Source organism: Lipophrys pholis (genome assembly GCF_963383615.2).
Source record: "Lipophrys pholis genome assembly, chromosome: 1".
NCBI lineage: Eukaryota > Metazoa > Chordata > Actinopteri > Blenniiformes > Blenniidae > Lipophrys > Lipophrys pholis.
This window is the reverse complement of record NC_137635.1, coordinates 51,254,479-51,282,327: the sequence shown is the minus strand read 5'-3', so window position 1 is coordinate 51,282,327 and position 27,849 is coordinate 51,254,479. Positions and strand designations below refer to the sequence as shown.

The window sequence follows — 27,849 nt, the reverse complement described above, 5'->3', positions numbered from 1 at the left end:
TCATTGGGATATCGAATCAGTAATCAGATCAGTATTTGTATTTAATCGATAATGGATCAGTATCGGTATTGGATCGGTGTCTGACCGGTATTGTATTAGATTGGTATCTATATTGAATCTGTATTGGATCAGTATCCGAATTTAATCGGTATCTGTATTGAATGGGTATTAGATCAGTATCAGCAGTGGTATTATACATCACTATTACAAACATTCATTCAGCCTTTGTTTTTTTTTAGCGTGCCGTCCCTACATCAAGGTCTACCAGGGGATGCAAGCTGTGTACTCGTCTGGAGTGTAGTAAGTTTCCTTCTCACACATGTGCTGCAGCACGTTCAGCATTGATGTTGACTTCAAAGCACTTTACAGCTGTTTAAATTAGCTTAATGTTAATTTTGTGTCTTTCTGTAAATCTGTGTAATTGCTTCCAAACTTATCGACGTTCTCAACGTTTTATGTTTCAGTCACATCGGTCTGAGCCACAGGGATCGTGTGTGCATCACCCTGGAGCCTGCACAGCTTCTGAAAGGGGACATCATGGTATGACCAGCAATAAAAAAAGTACAGGTATTGGGAGAAAATGCGACTTCAGTTACACTTTTGTTTTGTTTTCCGCAGATTAAATGCTACCACAAAAGTGACGTGACTTCGGAGCGCGAGGTGATTTTCCGGCTCCAGTTCCACACGGGAGCGGTGCAGGGTTACAACCTGATGTTTGAAAAGGAGGACATGGAGGCTGCCAACAAAGGTAGAGAAGAAAAACCCTTCCAGAGCGAGTCTTGACGCGCCCCGCGCTGGTTAACAACAACTCCTCCAGCGCCACACGTCATCTGCAGGCCTCAATCTGGACTTAATTTAGACTTTTACACCAACAATCTTGTTTTCCCAAACATGTTACGTGTACTGAGAGAATCCAGGCTGCAGACCGACAACACCAGTCCTCTGTCCTGCCTACATTTAGGGATGTAGTCCTCGTTTTCTATCAGGATGTTTATTTTAAGGAGTCAGAAAAAAATAAAAGGCTGTTGATGATTTACATTCAGAATGTTAAGAAATAACTTAATATTTTAAAAAAATTATATTTTGTCATTTCTTTCAAGACAAATTCATAGCTGTTTTTCAAACAGACGTAAATAAAAATATCAAAAACAAAACAATAATAATAATGAAATAATAATAATAATAATTATCTTTTTAATAAGAGTACCACAATGCTTCATAAATTCAATAAAATTTGTTTAAGCGTTTAACATTATTGTTATCCTCCACCAAATTTAATTGGTAATTAAAATCCAAAATAATTGATATGAATATATTTTAATGCAGAGCAAGATAAATCATTATTCCACGTGGATATAGGCTCACGTTTGTGTTCAAATCAGATAAATATCTGTATATAATGCAACTCTGCTTATTTTTTCATATCAGATAAATATCTGTATATTTATCTGATATGATAAAATAAGCAGAGTTGCAACTAAGCGCTGGTCAGGCTGCGATTTGCTAGAGTTACGGGATCGGAGGGGTAACAACCTCTTTGGTGTATTTTCTGACTCTTCTGACTAATCATTCTGTTAAAATTGATCTTTCATGATGATTAAATGGCCCTTACCATACACACTGGACCAAACCAAGGCCTTTTGTCACACATCAACAGTGAAACTAAGCTACTCTGAATTCATGTGCCGATTTTGTGGTTTTCCTGTTTTGTGAACTCATTGGCCACTTTATTCCTTGGTCGTACCTGTTCCTAACTTCAGACCCTGGAGATGGTTGCGGGTGCAAAGCCCAGCCGAACAGCAGTTTGTGAAATACTCAGAACTACCCTAAAGTGTGAAAGTGACTTAAATCACCTTTCTCCATCATGCAGAAACACACGGAGCTGCTGACATGTGGCTGGTTTATTGGCCATTTGTGGTAACGAGTGGTTGAAAAGGTGTGCCTAATAAAGTGGCTGGTATATCTTACGGTCGTTTTGTGTCTGTGTGTCTGTGCGTGTGTGTGTGTGTGTGTGTGTGTGTGTGTGTGTGTGTGTGTGTGTGTGTGTGTGTGTGTGTGTGTGTGTGTGTGTGCTCTGACATTTCAGACACCAGATTTCCAGACTATGGAAAAGTGGAGCTGGTGTTCTCCGAGGGACCTGAAAAAATCCCAGGTACTTTCGTTGCGTAGTATTTCATGTTGGCAGAAGTTGTAAAAGCCGAGGTGGGGCTTTCTCTCATGTATCCTCTGGGCTGACCTGTTGCTGTGCCCCCCGACCCCCACCACCACCACCATCTATCCTCCCCCTTCGGCCCACCTGGTGTGAGGGGATGTGTGATACTGCAGAGGGGAAATGTAGTGTGAAGTGTGTGCTGACAGAGAGGTACAGCAGCACAGCGTCTTCTGCCCCCGGAGCACAACAGGAGGGACACTACATGGCCCGAGCAGCTGCATAGAAACTGTGTAGAGAGTGTAGAGAAATCCCTTTAGTTGTTGTATTTTCTAAATATGTTTTCCCCTTGGCTGAAAAATCTTTTGAAAACTTGTTAATATGGTATAGAAAAAAAAAACAACAAAAAAAACAAAGCTTGATGTGACCATCTAATGTTGCATAATAGGGCCCGTTCTGACCTGGCGTTAACATTGGCGTTTCGGGTGCGCAGCGCTAAAGACAAGTGTGAACAGGCACCAAAGCGCTTTCACTCAGGCCACATCCACACGAGCCAAAAATATCTTTGTTCTCCCCCCGGGGTTCTCAAAAAAAATTCTGTCCCTATGAACACGGCTCAGCACGAGGCTTCAGGGCATGTAGTACCTATGCCAGGCCTTTAGGGGTGCTGTGACTCACCAAATACACCAAAAACGCAAAAGAAGACACGAAGCACATAGAAAATTAGAAGTAGACTCCTACTCATAGACTTCTATATAACTCGGAGTTGTATAAGTCTGTGGCCCCGCTCCTCCTACGGCTAGCATCAGTAGCTGCTGCAGCGCCACCTGGAGCATGTAGTCCGCCATTGTTGTGGTTATTAGATGAATCGCGGCCCACGGTGGAGGAGAGAGAGGCGGGGCGATTACGTCATCTTTTTTCCACAGATGATCGTCCTTGTCGTCCACAAATAACAGCCGAGTTGGGGTTTTAGAATTTCCCCGCTCTGTGACTTGTGTTAAAAAAAATTTTCAAATTAAATTTGGGGCTTCTAAAACGCCGCCTCGTGTGGACGATCGGCCAAAAAATGCCAGATCTGGACGGGCTTAAAGACATGAGACACTTGGTCTCTGTTTTTGTGACATTTTCTGATGAAAACTGAAAACTTCAATTGCTTCTTGAGGAGTCCATTAATTTGAAAACGGTCATTTATCCCCTGCTTCATCCCCCGCTTCATGCAAACTATTCTACTGCACATGCCATAGTAAATACTTCCTCTGCACATGTCCATTCAAATTCAAATTAATAGCATGTTGTTCTCATATGTGTGAAACACCAACAGTGCCAACTTGTGGCCCGGCATGCGAACTGCATGGTTTTCAGGCGTTTCGGCCTTTTCATTTTCGAGACATTGCCCAGTAAACACAAAATTCTTCTGAAACGAAAACGCAACAGTTTTACATTTCCCCTTGAACAAGACCTAAAGCCTGAATAAATACATGTCAGTGAATATTTGAAAATCCCTCGACGATACTACATTGCCCCCCCCCCCCCCCCAACTTTTACACAAGGTAGTTATTTTTGCTTGAATGTCAGGCTTCCACATTACAAGACATTATTGTTCACAGTGATTTCATCCACAGTCAATAAGAAGCAGAACGCTTTTAAGTTCCTTCTCATGTTCTTTTATTAAAAAAGTTGACGTTCTGCACCTTGTTTCTATTGAGTGTGTCGCGTCTGAGCCAAGTTTTTTCACAGTCAGTGTTGTTCTTGGCTCCAGGTGCCGACAGGTGGCAAAACGGAGCCGACGTCATTGTGGACTACAACACGGCGGACCCTCTGACCCGCTGGGACTCGTACCAGAACATCTGCGACGGGGAAGGTACTGTCGCCGCACGACTCGCAGCACTTACTTCTCACAACACCGGCAGTCTTCTGAATGAAAGCAGTACGTGGACCATGGCTTGTTCAGACTTTAAATGTACTTTTTTTCCTGCCTCTCTCTTCTTATTACTTCACCGCCTTTCAGTGTGCTCTCTGTTTTCACACCGGGAGGTGTAATTAAGAAGAAAAGAAAGAAAAAAAACACCTCCTGCGTGTAAATTCCTTCACATGAACACAAACTCACCGTTTTCTTGTCATAGCGTGACTGCGGACCCTGTCATTGAGCTTCTGTAGTGCCATTGCATTTACTTCCACATGCGTCAACAGCTTGTTTTTCAAAACTGTAGTACAAGTACAAACTGACTGAGTTTAACTTTTATGAAATTAGTGACAAAAATCTCTGTGTCTGTCTCTCAACTAACATCCAGATTATAGAGCATCTTCCTCTCACTAACTGATGTAACTTCATCTAATATCTAGATTATAGAGCGTCACTACTTAATATGTCCCTGCATGTGTCTCACTGCGTACAGCTTACATTCAACAGTTAAATGTATGTGTTTGTATGCATATATAGTATATATAAATACTTATAATACATGATGTAGGGCAGTGGGGCTCCATCTGATTGGCCAAACATGTTCACATGTAGACTTAGTAACACATTATTGAGTATTGCAATAACGATATGACTTTGTTAAATAAACACTTAGACGATGTTAAAGTCTCTGTACTTCTGAGTTCTGCTCTAAACAAGTAATCACACAACTCTATAAATCAGTCGCTATTTATCAGAGTTGTGTGTGTGTGTGTGTGTGTGTGTGTGTGTGATATGGAGGAGTGTTGTATGTGGGGGGGGATGCTGGGTTCAGAGGAAGAGCAGTTGGTTCTCAGGACATTTCTGTTTTCTTGTTTCCTGAAATGAATAGGCGCGCTTACCATCTCACACACACACACACACGCACGCACGCACGCACGCACGCACGCACACACACACACACACACACACACACACACACACACACACACACACACACACACACACCAGTGGCTGTTGCTCTCCAGTCCACCACAGAATTCACAACAACCTCCCAGAATAGAGCTGCGTGGTGGAGGCATTAAAACGCAGATCCACCCTCTTTTATTTTTTTTTCTTCCAGTGTTTTTATAAGCTTGGCTTGATGAGAATGAGCTCCTTTTAAAAAAAAATATATATAAATAAATAAAAATTCTTATTTAAAATCGTTTTACACACACACACACACACACACACTGCTGGGAATCCAATGAAACTCAAATTTGAGGAAAGCATCAAAGCGAAGCCGAGACGTCAACAAAAGACTTGCCTTGACCCCAAAGCATTCATGTGGGATATTTACAGCCTTGTTTTCTCATGTAAACACTACATGTGAGAGGAAAGGCTGCGAGCTCTGCTGGAATTCTACATCTCCGTACCAGCCGTCCTCTGCAGGCTCAGTTTGTCTCCGCTGTTAGGAACGATAGTCAGCTGAAGCTGCAGAAAGAAAAGCTCATTTACTTTTGGAGCTTTTAGAGTGTGTGTGTGTGTGTGTGTGTGTGTGTGTGTGTGTGTGTGTGTGTGTGTGTGTGTGTGTGTGTGTGTGTGTGTGTGTGTGTGTGTGTGTGTGTGTGTGTGTGTGTGTGTGTGTGTGTGTGTGTGTGTGTGTGGTGTTGTGTGTGAGTTAGAGTTGCACTTTAAATGATTGTTTTTCCGGGAAGGGCTGCTCTCTTCAGTTTATTGTCACAGAAAGTTGTTGACTTTAAGGAAAAGTCAGTCTGTTTTGTCTCTCAAGTGACTTCTCATCTATTTTACGCGATATATAAAAGTGGAATTGTTCAGAATTTTCCAGTCGTTTCCATCCATGTGAGGTCACACAGATTTATCTATGAAGACTTTTTTGTATCTCAGAAGAACTCAAACTATTCCAAATGAAGTAAGAATCTTACAAAAGAGTAAAATCTTTATTTTAATAACCAACTTCTCCACGTTTTAGATTCTTTCATGATCTCTCAGCTTCTTTAGTTTCTGTATTTGAAAGAAGAAAAGTTTCCCTTTATCGTTTCTTGCTTTTCTTTTGTATGAGTCAGTGAAAATGAATCTGTGTGAATATGAATAACGTTTTAGCTTTTTGCATGTTGAGGTATCACATATTTTATTGAAATAACTTGTATTTGGACTTATACAGTTTATGTCCCATTGTGGAACACAGACCATGTTTACATGACATCGTTTGAAGTGAAAAACACTTTTGTTTTAGAACAGCTTTATGTTTACACAGCAACATATTGAAAATGATGTCCGTTTCCACGGAAACGACAGAAATGCTGAAAACGACGTTTGTGTGTTGGGCCATGAGTTGGTGCTATTGGTTATTTTTTTGTAGTGACACACACACACACACACACACACACACACACACACACACACACACACACACACACACACACACACACACACACACACACACACACACACACACACACAGAACAATGCGCTTTAATCGTTAACATTCGCGAGTAGATAGAGTCATGACACTCTGGGGGAAACATTATTATTATTGTTCATCTACTCAGGCATGTACAGACAAACTAGTTACTTCCGACATAGTGTGCATGCACAGTAGCAGCGTTTCAACAAAAAAAAAAAAAGGCAATTTCCTGTTTACATGGAAACAGACTAAGTTCCCCCTTTTGGAGCAGTTTTTCAAAAGTTGTGTTTTGAGTGGCTCAGAGCGACGTTGTCGTGTAAACAGACACCCAATACGCAAGGCGAGTTCGTTTTCACTTGAAAACGTCGTCGTGTAAACAAGGCCACAGTGTAAAAATCAAAAAACGGATATTAAGATCAGATCAGATCAGACTTTATCAGAAAAATCTGTATTTGTCCAAGGAGGACAATTGGGTGGGAAAAGTCCAATATAGCAACAGTGAAAAATCTAATTCGATAAATAGGATTACTAAAAGAAGGCACACAAAGTAAGAATAAAAACATCAGAGGGAAGCGGTTTATTGACAAACCGATGGAACATTTTGGAATATCTATGTACATGTCAATAAGTGAAGAAATGAACATTGAATAATGTGTCATTATTCATTCATAGTTGGTATTTTCATATGGATTTCTTTGTGGACATATGTTCATGTAATGGGGACAATTTCATATTTCTTTTCACGTTATTTGTTGCTTTTGGGACAATAACACATTTTGAATACACATTAATCAGTCAATGTACTGTAATAGTTCACAATTAATTGATTTCATAGTTCAAACAGTGTTTCAGAGGTGAAAATATTAGTTTATACACATGTACTTCTACTGTTCTACTGCTTAAACTGTATTTGCAAGTAGCTGTAGTGTTTCAGTGAGAACAAATTATTCTCCATAATTCACCTCTTAACTGTATTTCATTGCTTATTTTTAGTTCAAAGCAACTGTAAGGTTAATAGAATCAACTCATTAGCAACAAAGACAAAAGGCGTGAATACTCATTAAAAATGTGAACGTACACATATAAAATTAGGGAAGTGGATTACATGCTGTAAATACGTTTGAGTAAGATTACATGAACGAATGAAGGACGGGGGAGAAAAATCTGTTAAATTAAATTTGGGTTTAATTAGAGGCTGCTTAAGTGACAGTTAAAAGCTATTTTAATACAATAAAATTTGACCAAAATATTTAAAAGCCAATTATAAATGTATTAGATTGTTAAGATACAATAAAACCTATTTAAAAAGTTATATTAAGTGGATGAAAATTAGATTAGATTCAAAAATTTGATTGAACTACGATTCATTTACATCAGGTAAAAAAAATTTAATTAAATTTAAAGTGTCACCGACATGGGACGCGTCACTTACAGCTGACATGAGGTTATTTTAATTAATATTTTAATCACATTATGTCATTCTTTTTAGTTCAAGACCAGTGTTTTGAGGCTTTATTCAGTCTGGATTTGCACTCTTCATCACCAAAGGGTTGAGCAAGATAAATATTTCACAGTAGTTTCACCTTCACTGTTTTCAGTGTGAACAGTTTTGTACAAACTGCACGGAGGACTTTTAGAGGTTTAACACCCCCGTGTTGCTATCTGCACATCGGATGTGTACGAAAACGAGGACTCTGCTTTTTGACTCACTTCCCTGGTATTCAGGGGGTGCGGGACGGTAGTAACCGGGTAGGAATGGAAAGGCCGGGGATAATTGCATAGCCAGACGCGAGCAGACCTCCTCCTGCGATTCCACAGCAGCTTGAGGAACAGTTGTGGTTTCGCCTCTCTGTGCACTGTAATTGTTGGATTATTTAGGGACTGACTGCACCACAACAGCCGACATGATGAATGCTGCATAGAAACGGTTTGATTTCTCTCCGCGAGCTGAGAGAAATGCTTCTGAGTGTTCCCAATACGTGAAACAGGTTTTTTTTTTGTTTTTTTAAACCCCGTCATTGGGTTTGGTGGCACATCTGTTTTCTTGGCCGGTGTTGTGCACGAGGAGTGCAGGCATGTAATTTTGTGTCACACACAGAAGAGTGAAAGAACAACACTTGAAGATTGCCTGGAGCTCCCTGCAGAGGCTCGCTTTAATTAAAAAGAGCCTTTTTTACACGGTGAAAACGTCTCCAGCTTGCAGGAATGTTGTTTTCATTCTCTGATCTCTCGCCTTCCTTCTCTGATACCCCCTCCTCCCGCCTTTTCTGCCCGGTGGGGTAGTCCCCCTGATGCAGGGCAAGAGGTCGGGTTACGAGCTTCCTCCGGCCCGCCTCCACCCCGTAGCCCCGCCCCGCTTGTTTACATTCCTCTGCCCTTATTTGGTGATCTCAAGGCCCCCCCTTCCTCCTTGTGTAGAGTGCAAACACTCTCACCTTCTTGGAGAGAAAGAAAGCGGGCCGATTTATTCGAACTGTCTTGATTTGTACCCCCCTACCTGCCGCTTGGAAGCCATGTCTGCTCACCCGCTGCTGCATCGCGGTGTCGTCTCCTCTTCCAGTTGTCCTCCAGCAAACTCTGGGATTGTCTCTCAGGCTTACCTGGCAGGGTCAGAAAAGGTAAGACGTTTCTCTGTTGAGACAATCAGACTGCCTCCTGACAGAGATGACAGGGAGAGGTGACCGGCATCGGGGTGAAGAGGTTAAAAACCTGCTTGCACCTTGTTGGAAGGAATGTTACAAGAAGGCATTTGTTTGGGAGGCGGGGGGGGGGGGGGGGGGGGCCTGAGCTGGAGCTGCTCCAGAGGCTGGATGCATATTTCTCCAGCATGTTTGAGAGGGAAGAGAAGGGGAGGGGAGGGCAATGGAGGGGGGAGGCCATACATATAGGAGCTCTTGGAGAAGGAGGTAGGAGGAGGGCGAGCTTTTATAATGCGTGTCTGGTATTCAGATCCTCTGGTCATGGCTTGACTGAAAGGCAAAGACTTGAGGCGGGAGGTTGAGGGCCAAGCGAAGGAGTCATGTTCCAACTTTTTCTTTTGTTGAGGCTGACAGTCAAACAGCAGTTTCACCGACCTGGCAACGCGCTGCACTCGGAGTACTTCTCTCAATTCAAGGCCGAAAAAAACCTTCAAAAACAACAAAATTACTTCTTTCTTTTTTCACTTTTGAAGGATTAAGGAAGCTGTTTGGACATATGCTCGAGGTCAAGGGGCAAGCAGGAGGGAGTAGGGTGGCTTAATCACAGCAGGGTGAGGAATGCAAGGGTCAGACTCTTGCGGCAAGACGTAACATCTCTCCTATAACCTGTGCATGAATTATATGTAACTCTACTACTACTGCTACTACTAAACAAGCTCTTTGACAGTTCACCTGCTGGCCAGAGGGGAGATTTGAGAAGGATGAGTGTATTTGTTTGAAGTAAGCTCTTATTAGAGTCAATTGGACTGCAAATTTTTCTCTGACACATCTCAGTAACATGATTCATGTGTTTTTTTTTCTCTGTCTGTGTTTGTTATTTGTAGTGTGTATCGTCTGGAATGTTGTCTTTATTGGGTGAGGTTGTGATTAGAAGTGAACTCTGTCAATCAAACAGTGTGAGTGTTGGGAGTTTGTGGCGTGACTGTACATGTCCCCTCCGAGTCTTGTTTTGTCTGTGTGGGTTTTTTTTTTGTCCTTTTTGTGTGAGTCTTTGGTGTGTTTGTGTGTCTTTTCCCAAACCAGCTGACTGTATGAAGCGCTGCATCTCTTCTATTTTGCAGCACCTCGCTCTCAAGGCCTAGTGCAGGATCAAGCGGCTAACAAGAGGAGCACCAACAGCGGAGGAGGAGGAGGAGGAGGAGAGGCCACGTTGGGCCGAGGAGCCCGCACCACCTCCGCTGCCTCCAGCCCAGACCACAGTGACCACGCCCTGTCGGTCAGCAGCGACTCGGGCCTGTCGAGCACCTCTCTGTGGGCGGACAGACCCACACCACCTGTCACCACTGCTGCCAACAACACCGCCACCGCTACCGTCAAGGCCAACCAGGGGCCCAGCCAGCAGGAGAAGGTCCAGTTGAAGCGCCTCCTGAGCGGGTTTGGTCTGGAGGATCCCTCCCTGGAGGAGATGGATCATCAAGCGGTTCGTGTGAGCGTCCAGCAGATCGTCCCGGCGCAAGTGCACATCAACGGAGATCCCCGGCCTCGAGAGAGGGAAACGGACATCCTCGATGACGAGGTCATCACTGGTCATGATCTGCACAGCGTGGACAGTTTAGGGACCTTGTCGTCGTCGTGCCACAAGAGCAGCCAGAACTCCCTGCTGTCCGACGGCTTTGGGAGTCCCGGTGGAGAGGAGCACTCTCAGCATCAGAGCCCGAACCAGCACCCCCTTCATCACCACGCTGTACCTCCTCCGATTGAGGAATACGATCGATCCTACGCTGAGGCCAGGAGGGGCTTTCTGAGCTCCAGGAGCAACAGTGTGGCTACCTCCAACCCGGGCGGTGTGCCACCACCCAAGCAGCAAGTCTACAGACAGGGAAGCTACTCCACGCAGTCCTGGGTCCGCCAGCAGCAGATGGTAGCTGCCCAGCAATTCATCTACATGCCTGAAAATGGGAACGATACGGAACGATACCCTGGAAGCAAGCAGCGGAGCAGTTCGACCAAAGTGGGGCTGTCCACTGACCCAAAGGCCCAGAGCAAGGACCTGGCGGCAGACGCCGTGAGAAACACTGCGCCTCTGGAAAAGCAGGCAATGATCAACAATAACAACAACAACAAGCGGGACGAGGAGTTCAAGTCTCTCACGCAAGACATCGACAACTCCATCGACCAGCTCAATCAGCTGATCATGGACCTGGACCCCACCTTCATGCCTGTGTCGAACCACAGCAGCTCCATTAAGAGGAACGGTGGGACGCACGTCAACGGCTCGGTCGTCAAGTGCTCGAACGGCGTCGGTCGTAGATTCGACGATAATAATGGAGCGCCCCTGAAAAGCACACAGCAGCAGACAGGTAAGAGAGTCGGACAGTCGGAGGAGGTGGTGATGTGAAGTGGTCTGAAGGTGTGAATGAAAAGGAGTGACTGTTCTCATGTAAACAGATGAGTCATCCGCATAGACATGATCTGTAGACCGGCTGAGAATCTGTACTGAGTAACTGGAGTACCTTCAGCTGAGCTCAATGAGTAACTCAGTCACTGGACTGAATCACAGCGCGCCGACAGCTCAGCTAACGCTCACGCTACAATGTGCACATTGTCAAGACAGAACGCACCGAGCGAGAACATCAAAGGAAATATAACTACTTACTTTTTATCGTCAGTGGCTGATCCCACCGCTTTGTAGAGAAGCAACTAATCAGTCGGGTTGTGATAGATACAGATTTAGTGTTGCAGTGTAAACGTATCAGAGAAGAATGATTAAACTATGACGATTTATGTTTATTCATGTTTGATTATGATAGAGAAGCTTAGCGTTTGTATTTTACACAAATCACATTATTTTTGCGAAACCGGTCGCTATAATTGTATATTGCATGTTCCCCTAATATTGTGCAGTCCCCATTTCCACTAACTTACACAACCCCCGCTTAAAAATGTAGCAAACAAGCCGTAAAGTAACTTGAAATTACTTGCTAAGGGTATTTCATCCTTGGAAATTCTTCCCCAGCAGCTTTGGCTTTGCCTCCTCTTCTCTCCGGTGTTACCTAAAGCCCACGTCTCCCTCCCTCCCTCTCGCCCTCCCTGCCTCCCTCTCTCCCACCTGGCGTGTTTTAGTGGCAGAAATAGCAGGGTTGTTGCCAGCTTTTCAGATGTTCCTGGGGAAAGGGCGCCGTCCAGACTTGTCTTCAGAGGTATCTGAGTAGAACATCAGTATGGTACATGCAGAGTGGGCGAGCAGCTGTCATCGGAGTCTCTGAACACTGCCGTCTTTAAGGACGTTCGCATTGTGGAAGCTGCACATTTATTTCCCACAATCGGTTTCCTCACATACAAACCTCTTAACTGCCGTGTATTTAAGCGTTAAGCTCCGTCTAACCACTTATTTAATGTCGAAGTAGTCATCTTTAATAGAGATTCTTGGTTTTGTCGTCTTGTTGTGCAACATGAAGTTTTTTTTTATGCAAGATCTTGAGTTATGAGTGAAATGCCTCCTTTGTTGTTGTTCGCTTTTGTTTGGCAAACACAGGTTGTATGAAATATTGGCTCAAGTATCTACAGTAGATTTCCACCAGTGATTTCCTCCTGGTTCGTGTTGAAACTCATCCCATGAAGATATTCGGTCACAAAGTTCATGGGCCTAAAATACTGCAACATACGGTTCTGTACACAGCTACTTGTAACTATAATCTGTGAAATGGATCTGAAATCTTTAACTTTATTTTTTTTATTTTTCGGCTTCTCTTGCAGCTCCACAAGGGCTACAAAACATACTCTGAAACTCGCACAGTTTCATCTTTCATTGAAATAATGTCGATAATTACCCGTTTCCGACGCTTGCTGAAGCCATCTGCTTAAATGACTTGATTAAAGGTGCTTGAACTCCGTCAAGAGCAGCCCGGGCGTGTGACTCACGGCGTGTGCATGTGTTTGCATGGGGGCACACGATGGAGAGGCCTGCGGAATTTCCAGTCGGGGAACAAGAGAGCCTGCAGGCAATGTTTTTTTTGTTTTTTTCCCTGTGCTTGCATCGAGAAGCATACCTGTCTGCACAAATCTCCACTACACTGCAGCCCGGTTGCAAGAAACAAACACCGAAGGCTATGAGTCTGCCAATTCAAAATAAACTGGAGGAAGTTCACTTTTAAAGTAGGATATGGAAATGATTCTATGAATAATCTTATCATGGATTTGTTTATACTCAGTGTCCGTGTGACTCGAGCCGTTTTTTTGCGTTGGATCGTTTTGTATTTGCACTTCGGCACAGCTGCTGGTTTGCACGTCTGAAATGGTGTTTTGAAGGAGGACAAATGGGGCAAAGGGGACGTTTGCTAAGGGAGCTGCTCTCAAACCACAAAGATCAATGTTATCCAACATATTGTTTTTACACTTTAGTCTATTGGAGGAAGAAATGTGAAGAGTTGCTTTGATTCTATCACTATTTCCTACAATACTCAAGACTCAATGTTTTCATTCCTGTTGATCGGTCAGTTGGTTGGTCGATTAACAGTATAACTTAAGAACTGGTGGTCATATTTTGATGAGAAAAAGCAGATTGAATGGATAAAGTGATTTAATATTTGGTGGTATCCAGATCAGAAGATCCAGAAGAAAAAAAAAAAGTGTCTTCAAAATTATAGGGAAGTTATAAATAGATTTTAATAAAATGTGGTACTTAGTTAAACATTTGCATTTTAGTGGTTACTTCACTAGTTACTGCAAATCAAAATTAGAAATTTGTTGAACTAATTTAAAAAAGATTACAATAATGAGTTATTTCTTTAAAAGAAGTAGAGTTACTTTACTAGTTACTGCATAAAAAACATATTTAGAAGTTACCTAGTAATAAGTTCCTTTCATTAAAAGTTAGTCTCTACCATAATTACCCCATGCAGGACATATTTAACTACGTGAAATAACTGTGATGTTTCTCAAACGTGTTTTAATTTCAGAAATCGAGAAATATTACATGGAAAGATGGTGGAAATGATGTAGATGAGGCTCTTCTATTTAACCAAAGTTATGTCTCTCCCGCTCTTCTTTTGAGTAATGATCTTGGGCATTAGCACTTCTGTACCATTAGCATTCTTCATGGCTGAGAGGCCACAGCTCAGTGGGAGGGCTCAAATTAACAGCCCGGTGCCAAGTGGCAACACACACACACACACACACCCACACACACACACACCAAACTTTGGCATTCCTCAGCTGTCCTCTGAAAACGTTACCAGAGTTTAAAACAAAAATTTAATAAAAAATAAGGTCCTGTTCCCTTGCAGTGTGGTCTTTTCACCAAATTAAAACTCATGAGTCCTCCTGTCAGGTTGTAAATCTGTCAAGCACATTGGATCAGTGGTTAGAGCTGCTGCTTCACACCGAGAAGGTTTAAACCTGCTGAACGACTGGACGTTTGCATGTTCTCTCTGAACGTGTTTTCTATGTGATTTCAAGAAATACACGTCAGGGTGTGTGTTTATGTTCTTGTCCATGGTACAAAGTGTGGACCACAATGTGTTTGTTAAAACATAGTGAGGACATTCTCTGCAAAGGGACGCTTCGGCCGTTCCTCACTTTGTTTTCAGTCAATTCTTCTCAGGCAAGAAAAACAAACTGGAACTCTATCTAGAGTCAGATAGTCAAAGATGTCCTTCCACTAATTCTGTATACCACATAATCTCAACAGCATGTAGATTAACTGTTTGATGCACAGCTAAAAATATAATATCTGTATTCATTAGTTAAGTACTTTTCACTCTGTGGATCTATTTGGTTGGTTGTCCGTAGGTAGGTGTGTGGCTTCACTTTTTTGTTTTTTGTTAATCATGAATCTGCTCTGGCTCCTCTAAAGTCCAATAGACACAGGAATTGAAGATGGATTTCACACACAGTTATCACAAAGTATCTTGATTTAATATTATTATTATAATCTATAAACTCCATTATGGTTTAGGTTGAAAGAAATAGTGACATCCGAACCCAGAAGCACATATGTTAAACATCTTTACAGTTTTAAGTAGTACCACTTTTTGCACTTTGGGGGGCGATGATGAGCAGTTTGCTGCCACTGTCTTGTTGCAAGGTGGTTCTTCCATTATCATATTCACCGTCCCATCGACTAGTCATTCAAAGTACTGTTACAAGACTGATGTCTTTACAGTCTATCGACAGTCTATTTTAGGGTTAGGGTTGGATTTGTTGATTTTTCGTGACTACAATTGTGCATACTGAAAATGTATTGAGTGTCTGTACAACTGGGTTTTTTTTTCCAATGTTTTTCAACTTTATTCCTCTTCAAATGAGTGAACTCTGTGAATGTGTTTACATGTGTGCAAGAATTTCCCTCTGGGATTAATAAAGTGTTTCTATTCTATTTGATTTTTCAGCTGTCCAGTCCACTGAGGGGCGAGTGGGGGTCCCACGAAGTATAAGCTGCCAAGGGAGGGACATCATGGATCACCCAGGCTTCTGCAACTCAGGGTGGGGTGAGTCCGAAGAGTACCGGGGCCAGCGGACGTATTCCCCATCTCTGCCCCAGTCCCAGGTGAGTAAAGCACCTGTACACAAAACACACTCTTTATGTGTTTTGTGTGCGTTGGTGCCTCACATGACGTACGTGTGTTATTCGCCGCAGCACTCCATCCTGTTCAGGAGCGACAGTGCAGACTACAGAGCTCAGGGTCCGGACGTGGACAGCGGGGTGGAGGCGGGCAGTGACATGACTCCGCCCACTCCTGCCTTCCCCATCTCTCCACCAACACCTTACGGTGAGCAGGAGATGCGCCTAGTGATGAATTGGCTGATCACAACCCCGAGGAAACTCAATGAAAATCTTGCAATCTGAGAACCTCGAGTGGCCATGAAAAACTGATAGTGTCCATGTAGACGCAACAGACTCAACTTATAACAACATTACCCTCAAAATAAGCTAAACTAAAGAAGATCTGCAGGATGTTTTTGTTGATTGTGCAGATTGAAACTTGCTATATATATCTCAATGTCCTTGAGAACCTAAGGAGGCCACAAAAAAACCCCAAAACTTCCAGTTTGCATAATGTTTACTTTGTATTCTTTAAGTATATTTTATGTTGAGATTATTCTTCAGTATAAGGTGATCTGTGGTGCCTTAAAAAATTTGTTTTTTGATATGACTAATATTGTGAATTCTGGTCCACGTAGCGGACGAAGCTGATTGGTTTCCGTTCTTCTTGAGCCTTTGATCATGTGTAAATCATGTGTGACCGCATTTGGCTTTAATAAAGATCTTATTTTCATGTGCTTCTGTTACTTTTCAGTGAAAACCATGTCTGAATTCACCGCGCTGCGGTCAGCGCCCAGCAGCGTGCAGTCGTTCGGACATTTCAGAATGGACCACGGTGGGTTTCAGAGTTATTCCAAAATCTTTTTCCTAATCTTACCTGAACTTATTTTCTCTCATTAATGCAGAAAATCTATTTTTCGGTGTATGCTTCACACACATATATGCCATTCACTGTTTGTAAACGTGACATTTTCTCACTTTTTCCAGTGGTTTTCCAATAAAATATTGGTTTCAGGTCTTTTTTCACTTTAAAAAAATAAAATAAAATCCTTTGTGTCATCTGTGTACCTACATGGTTGGACTCTTTGTGTCTTTCATGACAGCAGCTTTTGCGTCCCTCTTAATGACACTGACTTTGTTATTGGTGGAATTTTTGAGGTTTTTCTTTAGACAGAGCCTGAAAACAAAGAAGTCTTTGCACAAGCAGGGAGATTCCTAACCCCTGTCTGCCCTTCATGTTGGGTTTTAGAAGAATGTCTCCTGTGGTCATGGCCTGCACAGGAGGGTTTTTTTAACTAAAACTGCTTTTTTTTAAGGATAAAAACGTGTTTCTTCAGGGTATGACGTCTAGTTGTGGAGGTGAAATTGAGTGCAGTTTCTAAATATTTTCCAGAAAACGGAAAATTGTTCTTGTGTTCTCTGTTATGCAGATCCTCCAAAATTAAAAAAAACAAAAACAACTAACAACTATAACGCTCTTGCAAAATATTAGTACCTTTAAAAACGCTTTTCAGATGATCGACAGACAATTAGATGATAAAACAAGAATGAGAAAAAAGTGTGGATATTAAAACTAAGAGTCTTTCACAAGTCAAAATGAAAATAAACCAAATGTTTAAATGACAAAGACAAGGTGATGGTGAAAACTAAATAAAAAAAGAAATGTTTAATTGCAGATATAAGCTAAATGAATTCAATATCACAAAAATGTATGACCGTCATTTCCCTAGTTTTTGCTTTTTGTCTTTAGGGTAACTTTTTATGTACCTCCTAATCTGTCAAAAAGTGATTGTCAAATGATTTAATATTATTAATTACTTTTCTTTTCACTTCATGTGAAACAATCTAATATACAGGATGACTGGAGGGTATATCCTAATTCCACAGCCAATAGAAAGGCTTGATTGAATTCTTAAGCCCCGCCCCCTCACAGTGACGTCAGGCAGAGTTTCTACTCTGCACCAACAGGAAAAGTTTGATTGTTTTCTGAACATGTCAATGAAATCTGGAACATGCCTCCCTTCACTTTGAAGCATTTTTTGTGGCATATATAGAAATTTGATAGCTTCATTATGTCTTTAAATTCTGTTTTGTGTATGATCCTATCTAGATCTAAAGTATGTGTCAAGGTTTTTGGTCATGGGAAAAGATTCATTTTCATTTAATCTACTCTGAATGTGTGTGTATTTAGTGCCTCACACAGATACTCGGGAATATCCGGATGTCGGTCATGTTGAGGTTGGGGGTTCGACGGACCCCATCAGCATTCACCGGCCCCTCACACTCACACACTCTGCCTCCGTCGCCGGGACGCTTCAACAGACAGACAGGTAGAAATCTGCTTCTGGCAGAACGGATTTTTAACCTGCCTACTCTTAATTTTGAAATAATCCCTTGTTTTCTTTGGTGTGGTGTTTAATCCAGCTCGTCCATGACCCAGCCGTGGCCAGCAGACCATCTCGTCGTGACCCGCCACTCGTCCCTGAGCAGCTACCCCTCTGTCAGACCCCCGCCGCCACACACCATGTCAATGGACTACAGCCACCACTCCCCTCCCCTGCACCACCCCCACATCCACCCTGCCCCCAACGCCCACAGCTCCCCCCGGAGCAGCCAGCGGAGCCGCATGGCCCGCTACGCTCTGAGCCGCAGCCCCGGCCAGAGCTTCCACGAGCAGGTCGATTCCGGCCTCGGCTACGGCACGGACTGCCACATGGACAGGGAAGTTGTAGCCACCATGGACGGGGGGCAGCACCGGACACAGACCCCACTGCTTCAGCCCCCGCTCCTGCCTGAGAAGAAGAGGGCCTCGGATGGGGAGCATTCGCTGGGGACAGCCTCTCCGGCGCTCAGCGGCTTCTCCAGTCCGCACAGTGGGAGCTCTATGAGTATCCCCTTCCCCAACGTGTTGCCGGACCTGTCGTCTCAGATACCGGGCACGGCCTCCCCTCTGCCAGGTACGCCAACGTATGATGACGACGGTTTCCTCACGTCGTACACCTCACAAATTACATCAGTTAGCGGGAGGAAGATGCTCTATAATCCAGCTGTATTGAAAGCTCTTCTCCTGAATGTCTTCCAGATGTATTGGCCAGCAAGCAGGTTACAGTAAAATTTGTGCAGGACACATCGAAATTCTGGTACAAGCCAGATATCTCCAGAGATCAAGGTCGGTTCGCAGCACCCCACTTTTTTTGTCAAACTAATAAAAGAAAAGAAACATTTCTTGCAGCTGCTCCACTGTTATTATGTTTCTCCTCTTCAGCTATTTCAGTCTTGAAGGACAAGGAGCCGGGTTGCTTCATCGTGCGGGACAGCCACTCCTTTAAGGGGGCGTATGGTCTGGCTATGAAGGTGGCGACACCGCCGCCATCGGTCCTCCAACAGAGCAAGAAAGGTACTGCAAATACAGACGGGAATAGACGAGAAACCTCACAACATTCAACAGGCTACATTCCATCAAAGAGTTAACATATAATCATCAACGGGATTATCTTTGGACGGTCGATAATAAAATGTTTATGTTTTAGTCTGAAATAACCACACTGCAGGTATTAGTGACAAAAGTCCTCTTTGGTTAGTATAGTTACTATTGCATAGGCGACGGTCTTGGAAAGAGAATTTATGAATTTTTAGAATCATAATTCAGAATGGTAGATTTTTTTTGTTTTAACGTTTTTAGTTGTTTCTGCTTGTAAAGCCTTTTGGCTTTTTTGACGCTTTTTTCAGCGCATACATTTATTCAAGTAGTTTTAACTGGTTTTTTTTTTGCTATTCTAGCGGTTTTACATTTTTAGCCATTTAAGTTTTTGCATGGATATTTTAGCTTCTTTTTTTTTGCAGTTTTAGTGATATTAGTTGCTTTTCATTTATTTATTTATTTTTATCAATTTGGGATGTTTTAGTTGCTTTAGCTATTTTAACTCTTTCTCACTTTGGTTTTTTTCATTTTTACATTTTTTAGTGGTTTTAGTTGTTTTGTCCATTTCACTTTGCATGTTTGTAGTGCATGCTTTAGTCTTTCTTGCATTTTTGTTTGATTTGTTTCTTTGTTTCAGTTTATCAGCCATTTTAAGAAAATGTTCTTGTTTTGCTGATCAAGCTATTTGATTGGTTTTAGCCATTGTGGATGTTGTATCATTTTAGATTTAGATATGAGTATTTCTCAAGATTAGTCTGCAATTGAAATAAAAATAAGATCCACGTGTGGCTCCTGAGCTGCGAGAAGTTGTTGTGAGGTGCATGATCCTGTTAGTAGCGACATGGTGGGAGTTAAAGGGTTGGCGGGCTTGTGCAGACATCCTGGGAAATCACGCAGAACGCAGTCCCACAACACAAAGCCATCTTCAGTTACCGCTGTGGACTCTGCGTCACGGAGGAACCTGAGAGTCCTGTTTCGCCGTTTGTGTTTCTGTTTCTCTCCTGGGCATCGTCGCCACAACCGAGCCGAGCAGCCCTGCATTGCCCGATAGTCTTAGATGTGCAGCTAATGTTTCATCCTGGAACAAAAGGTGTGCCACGGTCCATAAGCCAGAGCTGATCCCGGGGCATTTATCTGAGGAGCTGCCCCACAAAACTCACTTTGCACAGAGTCGTTCTTTCCCTGTGAACCTGCTCGTTTTCTCAGTGACTTCTTCTGTGTCATTGTGCACATATTTATGAAGCAGGGAGAATAATCAGGTCAAACACTCTCTGGATCTTTCAGAATGCAAAACAAAGGCCGATTGTTGACTGTAATTTCATCGCTCAATCGATGACTCAACTCATTTCTGTTGTAAGCTTCAACTTTTTTTTTTTTTTTTTTTTCCCTGTGAACAAATTTCTTCCACCAGAGAGGTGCTAATATAGAGGATAATCTCTTAACTTAGTTTTTTATCTGTTTTTACTGAACCGACTATGAAAGGGTTACAGGAAATGGAACGAGCAGTTTTGAAGCTCACTCAATTTCTGCCAACAACAATTTTAATTCCTCAAAAAGGTGCATTTTGAAATGAGATGAAAGAGGCGCAACAGATTGGCATGGGCCCCTCCTTACACCGTTTGATTTGCCCCCCTCTCCACCCCTCACGCCTGCCCTTTTGTCTGCCCTGTGGTAACGTCATGACACAGTCCAACCTCCATCCACGCTGCGAGCTGCAGGCAATCCAACTCCTTCCAAGTGTGAAACCCAACCCATCGTAAGGAGCGGGCTTTATTCGCCGAGCCTTTGTGTGAACACATTTCTCTCAGACTGAAAGCAGAGATTTAATATGCTTTATGTAACTCTTCACGGCTGGGAAAAAATAATGCAGAGTGACAGTGAGTCTTGGGAGAAACTGTGATTAATGGCAGAAATGTGTCCTTTCTTTGTGTTTGCACTGTTTTTCCTCACAGGAGGAGACCTCGCCAATGAACTGGTTCGCCACTTCCTGATTGAGTGCACACAGAAGGGTGTGAGGCTCAAGGGTTGCCCCAATGAGCCTTATTTCGGTGAGTGCCTCCTTTTTTTCTACTGTCAACAGTGACCCCTAGTGGCCGTTTGGCTACACTGCAGCAAATGGCAAGACTTTGTGAACAACGCTGCCCTCTAGTGGCAGGTCCTAACTTGCACAAGCGCAGTGCAAAACTACTTTCCTGCCTATTTAATTATGTATGCATTGATATTACTTCAAAAGAGAATGTCAATACTATTTCAAGTCACAAAAGTTAAAAAGTAGATTTCTTTTCCACAAAAGGGTTGAACCAATCAAGTTAATTTATATTTAGTATTTTTCACAGCTTAAATAAGAATAATACTAATGCATAGGTTTTATATTGCACGTTTCTGGACACTCAAAGATGCTTTACATTGCATTATTCATTCACTCCATACTGGATGGTGGTGAACTACGTATGTAGCCACAGCTGCCCTGGGGCAGACTGGCGGAAGTGAGGCTGCCAATCTGCCCCATCAGCCCCTCTGACCACCAGTAACCACTCACCGACACTGCAGTCATCCAATATCTAAATGGATATTCCAAACGTGCCCCCAATTTGTCACTCTGATAGTATGTCATTTTCTTTTGTTATTTTGGTAAGATTTTCAAAAGTGACTGTGTACACCAGCAGGAAGTAAGAGGTGCTTTTTCCAAATCAAATTCCAAATAGAGTACTTAAAATCTGATAATATATTGGCAATACAAGTTATTGTGCACCCGACATATCTATTTTGATTTAGCGTCCAGCACCCGTTTCCTATTCTAAGTCTGACTTTTGTGGTATTAGAGAACATCCAGTATTCAAGGATATTTATTGTCATACAAGTACACCTTTTTACGAAATTCATTTCTCAAGGCCCGGTCAACGCCAAACACATGAATTGTAAAGATTGAAATGGAATAAAATAGAAGTAAAATATAAAATATAATAATATAGGCACAATGCAAGATAGGCAACGCTGTCATTGTTGTATTTTCGGGCATTTAATGAGTGGTGGATAAGGGAAAGTTTCCATCCTGTAATTAAATAGGTGTTTTAGTGCAGTGTTACTGTCATTAATGATTAAAAATAAAAGATATGATTTCATTTTCACACTGTGTTTTACAGGAAGCTTAACCGCACTGGTCTGCCAGCATTCGATCACTCCTTTGGCCCTACCCTGTAAACTCATTATACCTGATCGAGGTAAACACAACTCATGCACACACACACACACACACACACACACACTAATTGATGTAGCTGAAATAATCATGACTTCAGCTTTGTGGCTGCTCCTTTTGTGCAGTTGTGTCTTTTTTTTTTTTCTTGGGCTGTATAATCTCACTGCTGTTTTCTTCCTCGTAGATCCTCTGGAAGACGTTGTGGAGAATACCTCACAGTCGGTCACAAACTCCGCCGCCGAGCTGCTGAAGCAGGGCGCAGGTAATCGGCCTGTGAATAGACGCGCGGACAAACAGATGATGGGATTACAAGCAAAAACACTGACGGCGTGTAATTCTGGGACACTTTTGGAAATGAGCTCTGTTCCGCGCCCCTGCCATTATGCATTGTGTCACTTGCACTTATTGAGTCGCTCACACGAGTGCGTGTCATGTCAACGGGTTTGTTTTTTTTTTGTTTTTGCGGCCGCAGCCTGTAACGTGTGGTACCTGGGCTCTGTGGAGATGGAGTCGCTGACGGGCGTCCAGGCTGTGCAGAAAGCGACCAGCATGACTCTGAGCGCCAGCCCTCCACCCACCTCCACTGTGGTCCATTTCAAAGTGTCTTCTCAAGGAATCACCCTCACTGACAACCAGAGGAAGTGAGTACCTCACACAGTCCTAGGATGTGATAACATGGGGGTTCGTACTATATTAAATCATGCCATACCTTATACATACTATACTCTAAACCCCTTGCAGTACCCAGTACCCTATGCCACATACTCACATGCTGTACGTCATCATGACCCCTATACCGAATCCTATATTGGACGCTACACTGCAGGGTTCGAACAGTCACGAAAAACCTGGAAAACTTGTGGACATTGAGAATGCAAGTTCCAGGCCCTGGAAAAGTTATGGGTTTCTATTGTTTGTTTAAAGTTTTTGAAATGTTTTGGAAATCCAGATAACGAGGGAAGATTTGACCTTTTTTTTTTTCCCCCCCAAATATAATTGATTACCGTCGCTCGCTATATTCCAGTGGTGCACAGGGAAGCCTGTTCTGCGATTTCTCTGGTGTCATGGAAAATACGGCCTGCCTTCAAAAAGGGGTCTGAGTTTAACTTCTGTGCATGCACAGCGGCCAACATATAATTAAAATATACATATTATGAATAAATACGACAAAATCAGTATATTTATTTTTCCATTCGCAAGCATCTGTGGACCCAATTTCGACGAGGACAGTATTTGGCAGGTAATACGGTGGAAGTAAATAAAGTGGCTCTCTACGGAGACGTACTTTCAAGATGTAGATCAGTTTGAAAGGTTTCACCCTTTCGTGTTCCTTTGTCGTCTTTCCCTCCTCACTGGAATGAAATTCACATCTCATATTCTGTGTGGTTCACTTTTGCTGTATTAGCATGTTGTTACTACAGCGACTTACCAAACCTGATATCCACCAACTGTTTGAAAAGCGTGGATAAACCATGCTCGATCGATTCCCATCTTCACATTGTTTGGCCCCGACGCACTGAAAAATGAGTGTATAACACATAATTCTCTGAGTTTTTATCCTTAATATTTTGTCAACAAGTTCATCCTCACTGGAAAGATTTTTGATGCCACTTTCTGTCTCTCCGTTAAGGCTCTTTTTCAGACGGCATTACAACGTCAACACGGTCATATTTTGTGCTCTGGACCCTCAAGATAGAAAGTGAGTACGATTAGAGTTTGTTTAAATGTTCAAACATGTCGTCTCGCATGACAGTCGAAAATGAATAAACACGGGTAAGATCTCACCGCTCACAATGTCACTGCTAATTTGAGGTAATAAGGGTTCGGTGTGTTAAGTACAAGTGTCGCTAAACATTATTGTCTCCTTTTCTCTGCTCGCAGGTGGAAAAAAGATGGCTGCCCATCAGCAAAGTAGGTGCATTATTACTTGCGCCAACAGCTGCAATTTGGGCGCCGCCAAAGCGCTTATTTTTACCCTGACCGAATGCCTCTTAACTCCTCCGCAGGATCTTCGGCTTCGTGGCCAGGAAAACCGGCACCTCCACGGACAACATATGTCACCTGTTCGCCGAGCACGACCCCGAGCAGCCCGCCAGCGCCATCGTCAACTTCGTGTCCAGGGTGATGATCGGCTCGCAGAAGAGTAAGTGACGAGCGGCCGGAGCTCGGGGTGGAAAAGACGGCGGAGCCGGGAAGAGCGTGACGATCTGGACTCAAAACTGGATGTTACACACACACGCACACACACACACACACTATAAACCTCTTTATTGTATTTCTAGTTACATTATGAACTGCAGATGAAAAATATATATATATATATATATATATATATAAATATAAGAAATGTGTTTTTTCTAGTTGTTTAAAACTGTAACTTTTCATACAGGTAGATATAATAATTACCAATATATATTTTGAGTATGTAATACAAAGGCTGCTTTTCTTACTAGTGCATAGCATTTTAAGGACAAATCAAGATTTTTTTTTTTTTTATGTTATGTGATTTTATTTTCTTTCATATTTAACCAAAACAATGTTTTCTTTTTTTTTTTTAAGCTTTGTAAAGTTCTGCGGCTACCCAGCATGCACTGCTTCAGAGTGGAGTTAAAACCATGCAAAAGCAGTGTAGCAAAGGTATATACATATATATATATATATATATATAATTTGAACTTTGGGACTGGCTACACTGCATGTTATATTATTTTATCTATGCAATGTAAATGTTTTTAAAACTGTACGTGCGGCTCTGTTTTACCGCGTTTCAATCATCTCTGTTGTAAGGTGTAATCCAGTATGACCACTTTGGATAAAAGGTGTGTGTGTGTGTTGAAAAGAGTGAAATCCTAGAAAATATTTTAAGTAAAACCCTAATATATACTGACACAAGCAGGTTAAAAACGCATAGGACAAGTGGTTGGGTTTCCACTTTATCAAAGGCATTTTTTTTCTTTTTTTTTAATCTTTTATGGACTTAAGAAAAGAATAAAAAAAAACATTTTAAACAAGGCTGCTATATTAAGAACAAATGCTGGGTAGAAAAAAAGGACTTCATCGTTGGAATTGCACAAATTAATTTGTTCAACTAGTCATCTGTCAATGACATACACTTGACCTTTACTTGGTTTGTTGTATATGAGATGATGACAAAAGGAAATCATTTATTTGAGCGCTTTTATTTGTATGTCTGAATTATATCTATGGAGGGACCTACGACCATCGTAAAGCTGTTTTTTTTTTTTTTTATTCTCACTTTTTGATATGACCTGTACCTCATGTTTATCTCTCACATCCTCATTCCGGTTTGTACGACGCGCTACATGTGAAGCCTTTATTTGTGTACGGACTGTTTGATGTGCTCTGTAAATAAACCACATGGAACCTTCGACGGGTCGCTTCTCTGCGAGGTAGATTCCGCAGTGACCAGCGGACAAGATGAAGAAGTGCCGTATTTTTTGGACTACAAGTCACACAAGAAATCTGTCATGAAGAGGTTAAATATATATTTGATTTGTCCATGTCCAGATCTAAATGTCTTTTTTTTTTTTTCCTGCTTTTACTTTAAAATCGTATGTGGACATTTTTTCCTTTGGGAAAAATGTTTCAGTTCAATACAGTAATAATGGAAGTTATTATGTGCTGCTGTTGCAACTTTCTGCTGTCATACAGTGACAACTAGTGGTCACTGATGGTATGTCCCATAAATATTGATATTTAAATCACTTCTTAATAAGAAGCATGAACGGCCAAACAACTTAAGTGTGACTTTTATTCCAGAAAATACGGTAGGTTGTGCTTGGTGGGTTTTTTTTCTTCACAGTTCACTTGAAGGTCATTTATCATAAATGTATTCACATAACACATACACATTTTCAAAGTGTCAGATCTCATTACACGTTTTTCACTTAATCCCCTAAGACGACGCAACAGCCTTAAAAAAGTTAGGCTCAATTTCTACTTTTTAGATATAAAACTAGTTTCAATTCACACACTTGTTTGTTCCAATTTTTCCAGGTATCTTTTATTTAGTTGACATGTTACTCTGTCAGTATAATGCGGTAATGATTGAGGTTTTTCGGCAATATAGTAGCAACACTCTGTTGCGATACAGTGACATCTAGTGGTCCCAGATGGTATATTTTGATCTACAAGTAGCTTCTTGGTATACTTCTTATGACTTGCCAGAAATATGACTTATAATCCAGAAAAGGTGGTAGCGTGTTGTTGTGATAGTAATTCTGTTGTGAGGAATATGACTGATTATGAAATTAGTAACTCAGAAACTCTTGGCTTGTTACTTTCATTGCATGGGAAGACGACTGTAAACCTTTAGGGCTTCTTTGTACCCCACCCCCCAAAAAACCCACAATTACTGGTAAAAGCTTTTTTTTTTTTTACTGGGAATGTGGATTTTTAGCTTATAAATGTGACATATAAGGGTTTTTACTACATAATTTTATTGTTGGGCTATTTTATTCATTTTTATTGTAATGCCAGCATCTACAGTATACATATTGTAAAATATGATGAATAGCATTTACATGCTCTGCAAGTTCAAAATGACTGGATTTTAAACAGGAGAGAAAATTTTATTGTGCAATTAACACATTATGTAATTTAATTGTTTGTTAGTTGAAAGAACAAATTCTGCAGCACTAACACAGATTATATTCAGTAAGTATTGAAAAGGGTGAGACGGCATTAAAGTGTGAGAAAAGACAAAGATCCAGTTCAGTTTTCAGCCAGCAGAGGGAGCGAGCCACACCGAGCTCTTGAACTTTGAGTTTTAGTGATATGATTCAAAGTCAGTTTTTAAATGTTGATTGATATTGAAAGTGGTTGATGTTCACAGGGAGGGCGCTCTGTAACACTCCCATTGTAAACGGATTGGCTGTGCATCATCGCCTCTAAAACATCATTATCATGTTATCGATTGACAGACAAATTTATCAAAACAAATGTCTTAAAAAGATTAAAATAACTCAGATAAAAGACAAATATTTATCTAACAAATGTATTCAAACAGCAGCAACATATATTCCAACATGTAAACATTAAACACACCAAACTCACATTAAAAAAGGGCAAGAAGGAAGTGAGGGCCCAGGTGTTGGCCCGGAGCCCGGAGCCTGGATCCCAGAGCCCAGAGCCCAGAGCCCAGAGCCCGTCCTCCCTCAGTTATTTAATGAAAGAAGCGTGGGGAAATCCAGAAAGGCGAGAAACATTGTGGGTCAACAAATTAACCTGTCTGGGGAGACAATATTTCACAAGGCTGATAATAGTGCAACACAGGCACACAGGTCTCACTCAATTCTGCATCGAGGTCCATTCTTCAGTTTTACTGTTCACCTCAATATTTTCACAGTTTAGCCAATTATTGAGTTCAAAGTTAAATTGTCATCAACTCTCATTCATATCGATACTGAATATTAACCAAAAAAAAATAAAAAATAAAAATTCGATTAAATACTCAAAAATCGACCTGCAATGACACAATGTATATATCCACCATGATACACAAAGGTAAAGAGGAATAAAAGTAATCAAAAAGGACACTGGAAAATCAAAATGAATATGAATGCAT

General features: G+C 41.8%; 1 protein-coding gene across 1 annotated transcript in view; it reads left to right on the top strand.

Moving 5' to 3' along the window:
• The window catches only part of tns3 (tensin 3), a 43,659-nt gene extending 18,947 nt beyond the window's left edge, over positions 1-24,712 (top strand). The window contains exons 8-27 of the mRNA XM_080479764.1: positions 240-300; positions 465-540; positions 619-748; positions 2,087-2,152; positions 3,909-4,010; positions 10,220-11,458; positions 15,488-15,645; positions 15,736-15,868; positions 16,397-16,477; positions 17,834-17,972; positions 18,067-18,599; positions 18,725-18,811; positions 18,908-19,039; positions 21,016-21,111; positions 22,207-22,284; positions 22,447-22,524; positions 22,735-22,903; positions 23,893-23,961; positions 24,144-24,173; positions 24,269-24,712. Of these exons, the coding sequence (XP_080335890.1) occupies positions 240-300; positions 465-540; positions 619-748; positions 2,087-2,152; positions 3,909-4,010; positions 10,220-11,458; positions 15,488-15,645; positions 15,736-15,868; positions 16,397-16,477; positions 17,834-17,972; positions 18,067-18,599; positions 18,725-18,811; positions 18,908-19,039; positions 21,016-21,111; positions 22,207-22,284; positions 22,447-22,524; positions 22,735-22,903; positions 23,893-23,961; positions 24,144-24,173; positions 24,269-24,413 (3,602 nt within the window). The 3' untranslated portion in view covers positions 24,414-24,712. The remainder of the gene's footprint in view (positions 1-239; positions 301-464; positions 541-618; positions 749-2,086; positions 2,153-3,908; positions 4,011-10,219; positions 11,459-15,487; positions 15,646-15,735; positions 15,869-16,396; positions 16,478-17,833; positions 17,973-18,066; positions 18,600-18,724; positions 18,812-18,907; positions 19,040-21,015; positions 21,112-22,206; positions 22,285-22,446; positions 22,525-22,734; positions 22,904-23,892; positions 23,962-24,143; positions 24,174-24,268) is intronic.
• Positions 24,713-27,849: the final 3,137 nt, after the last annotated feature.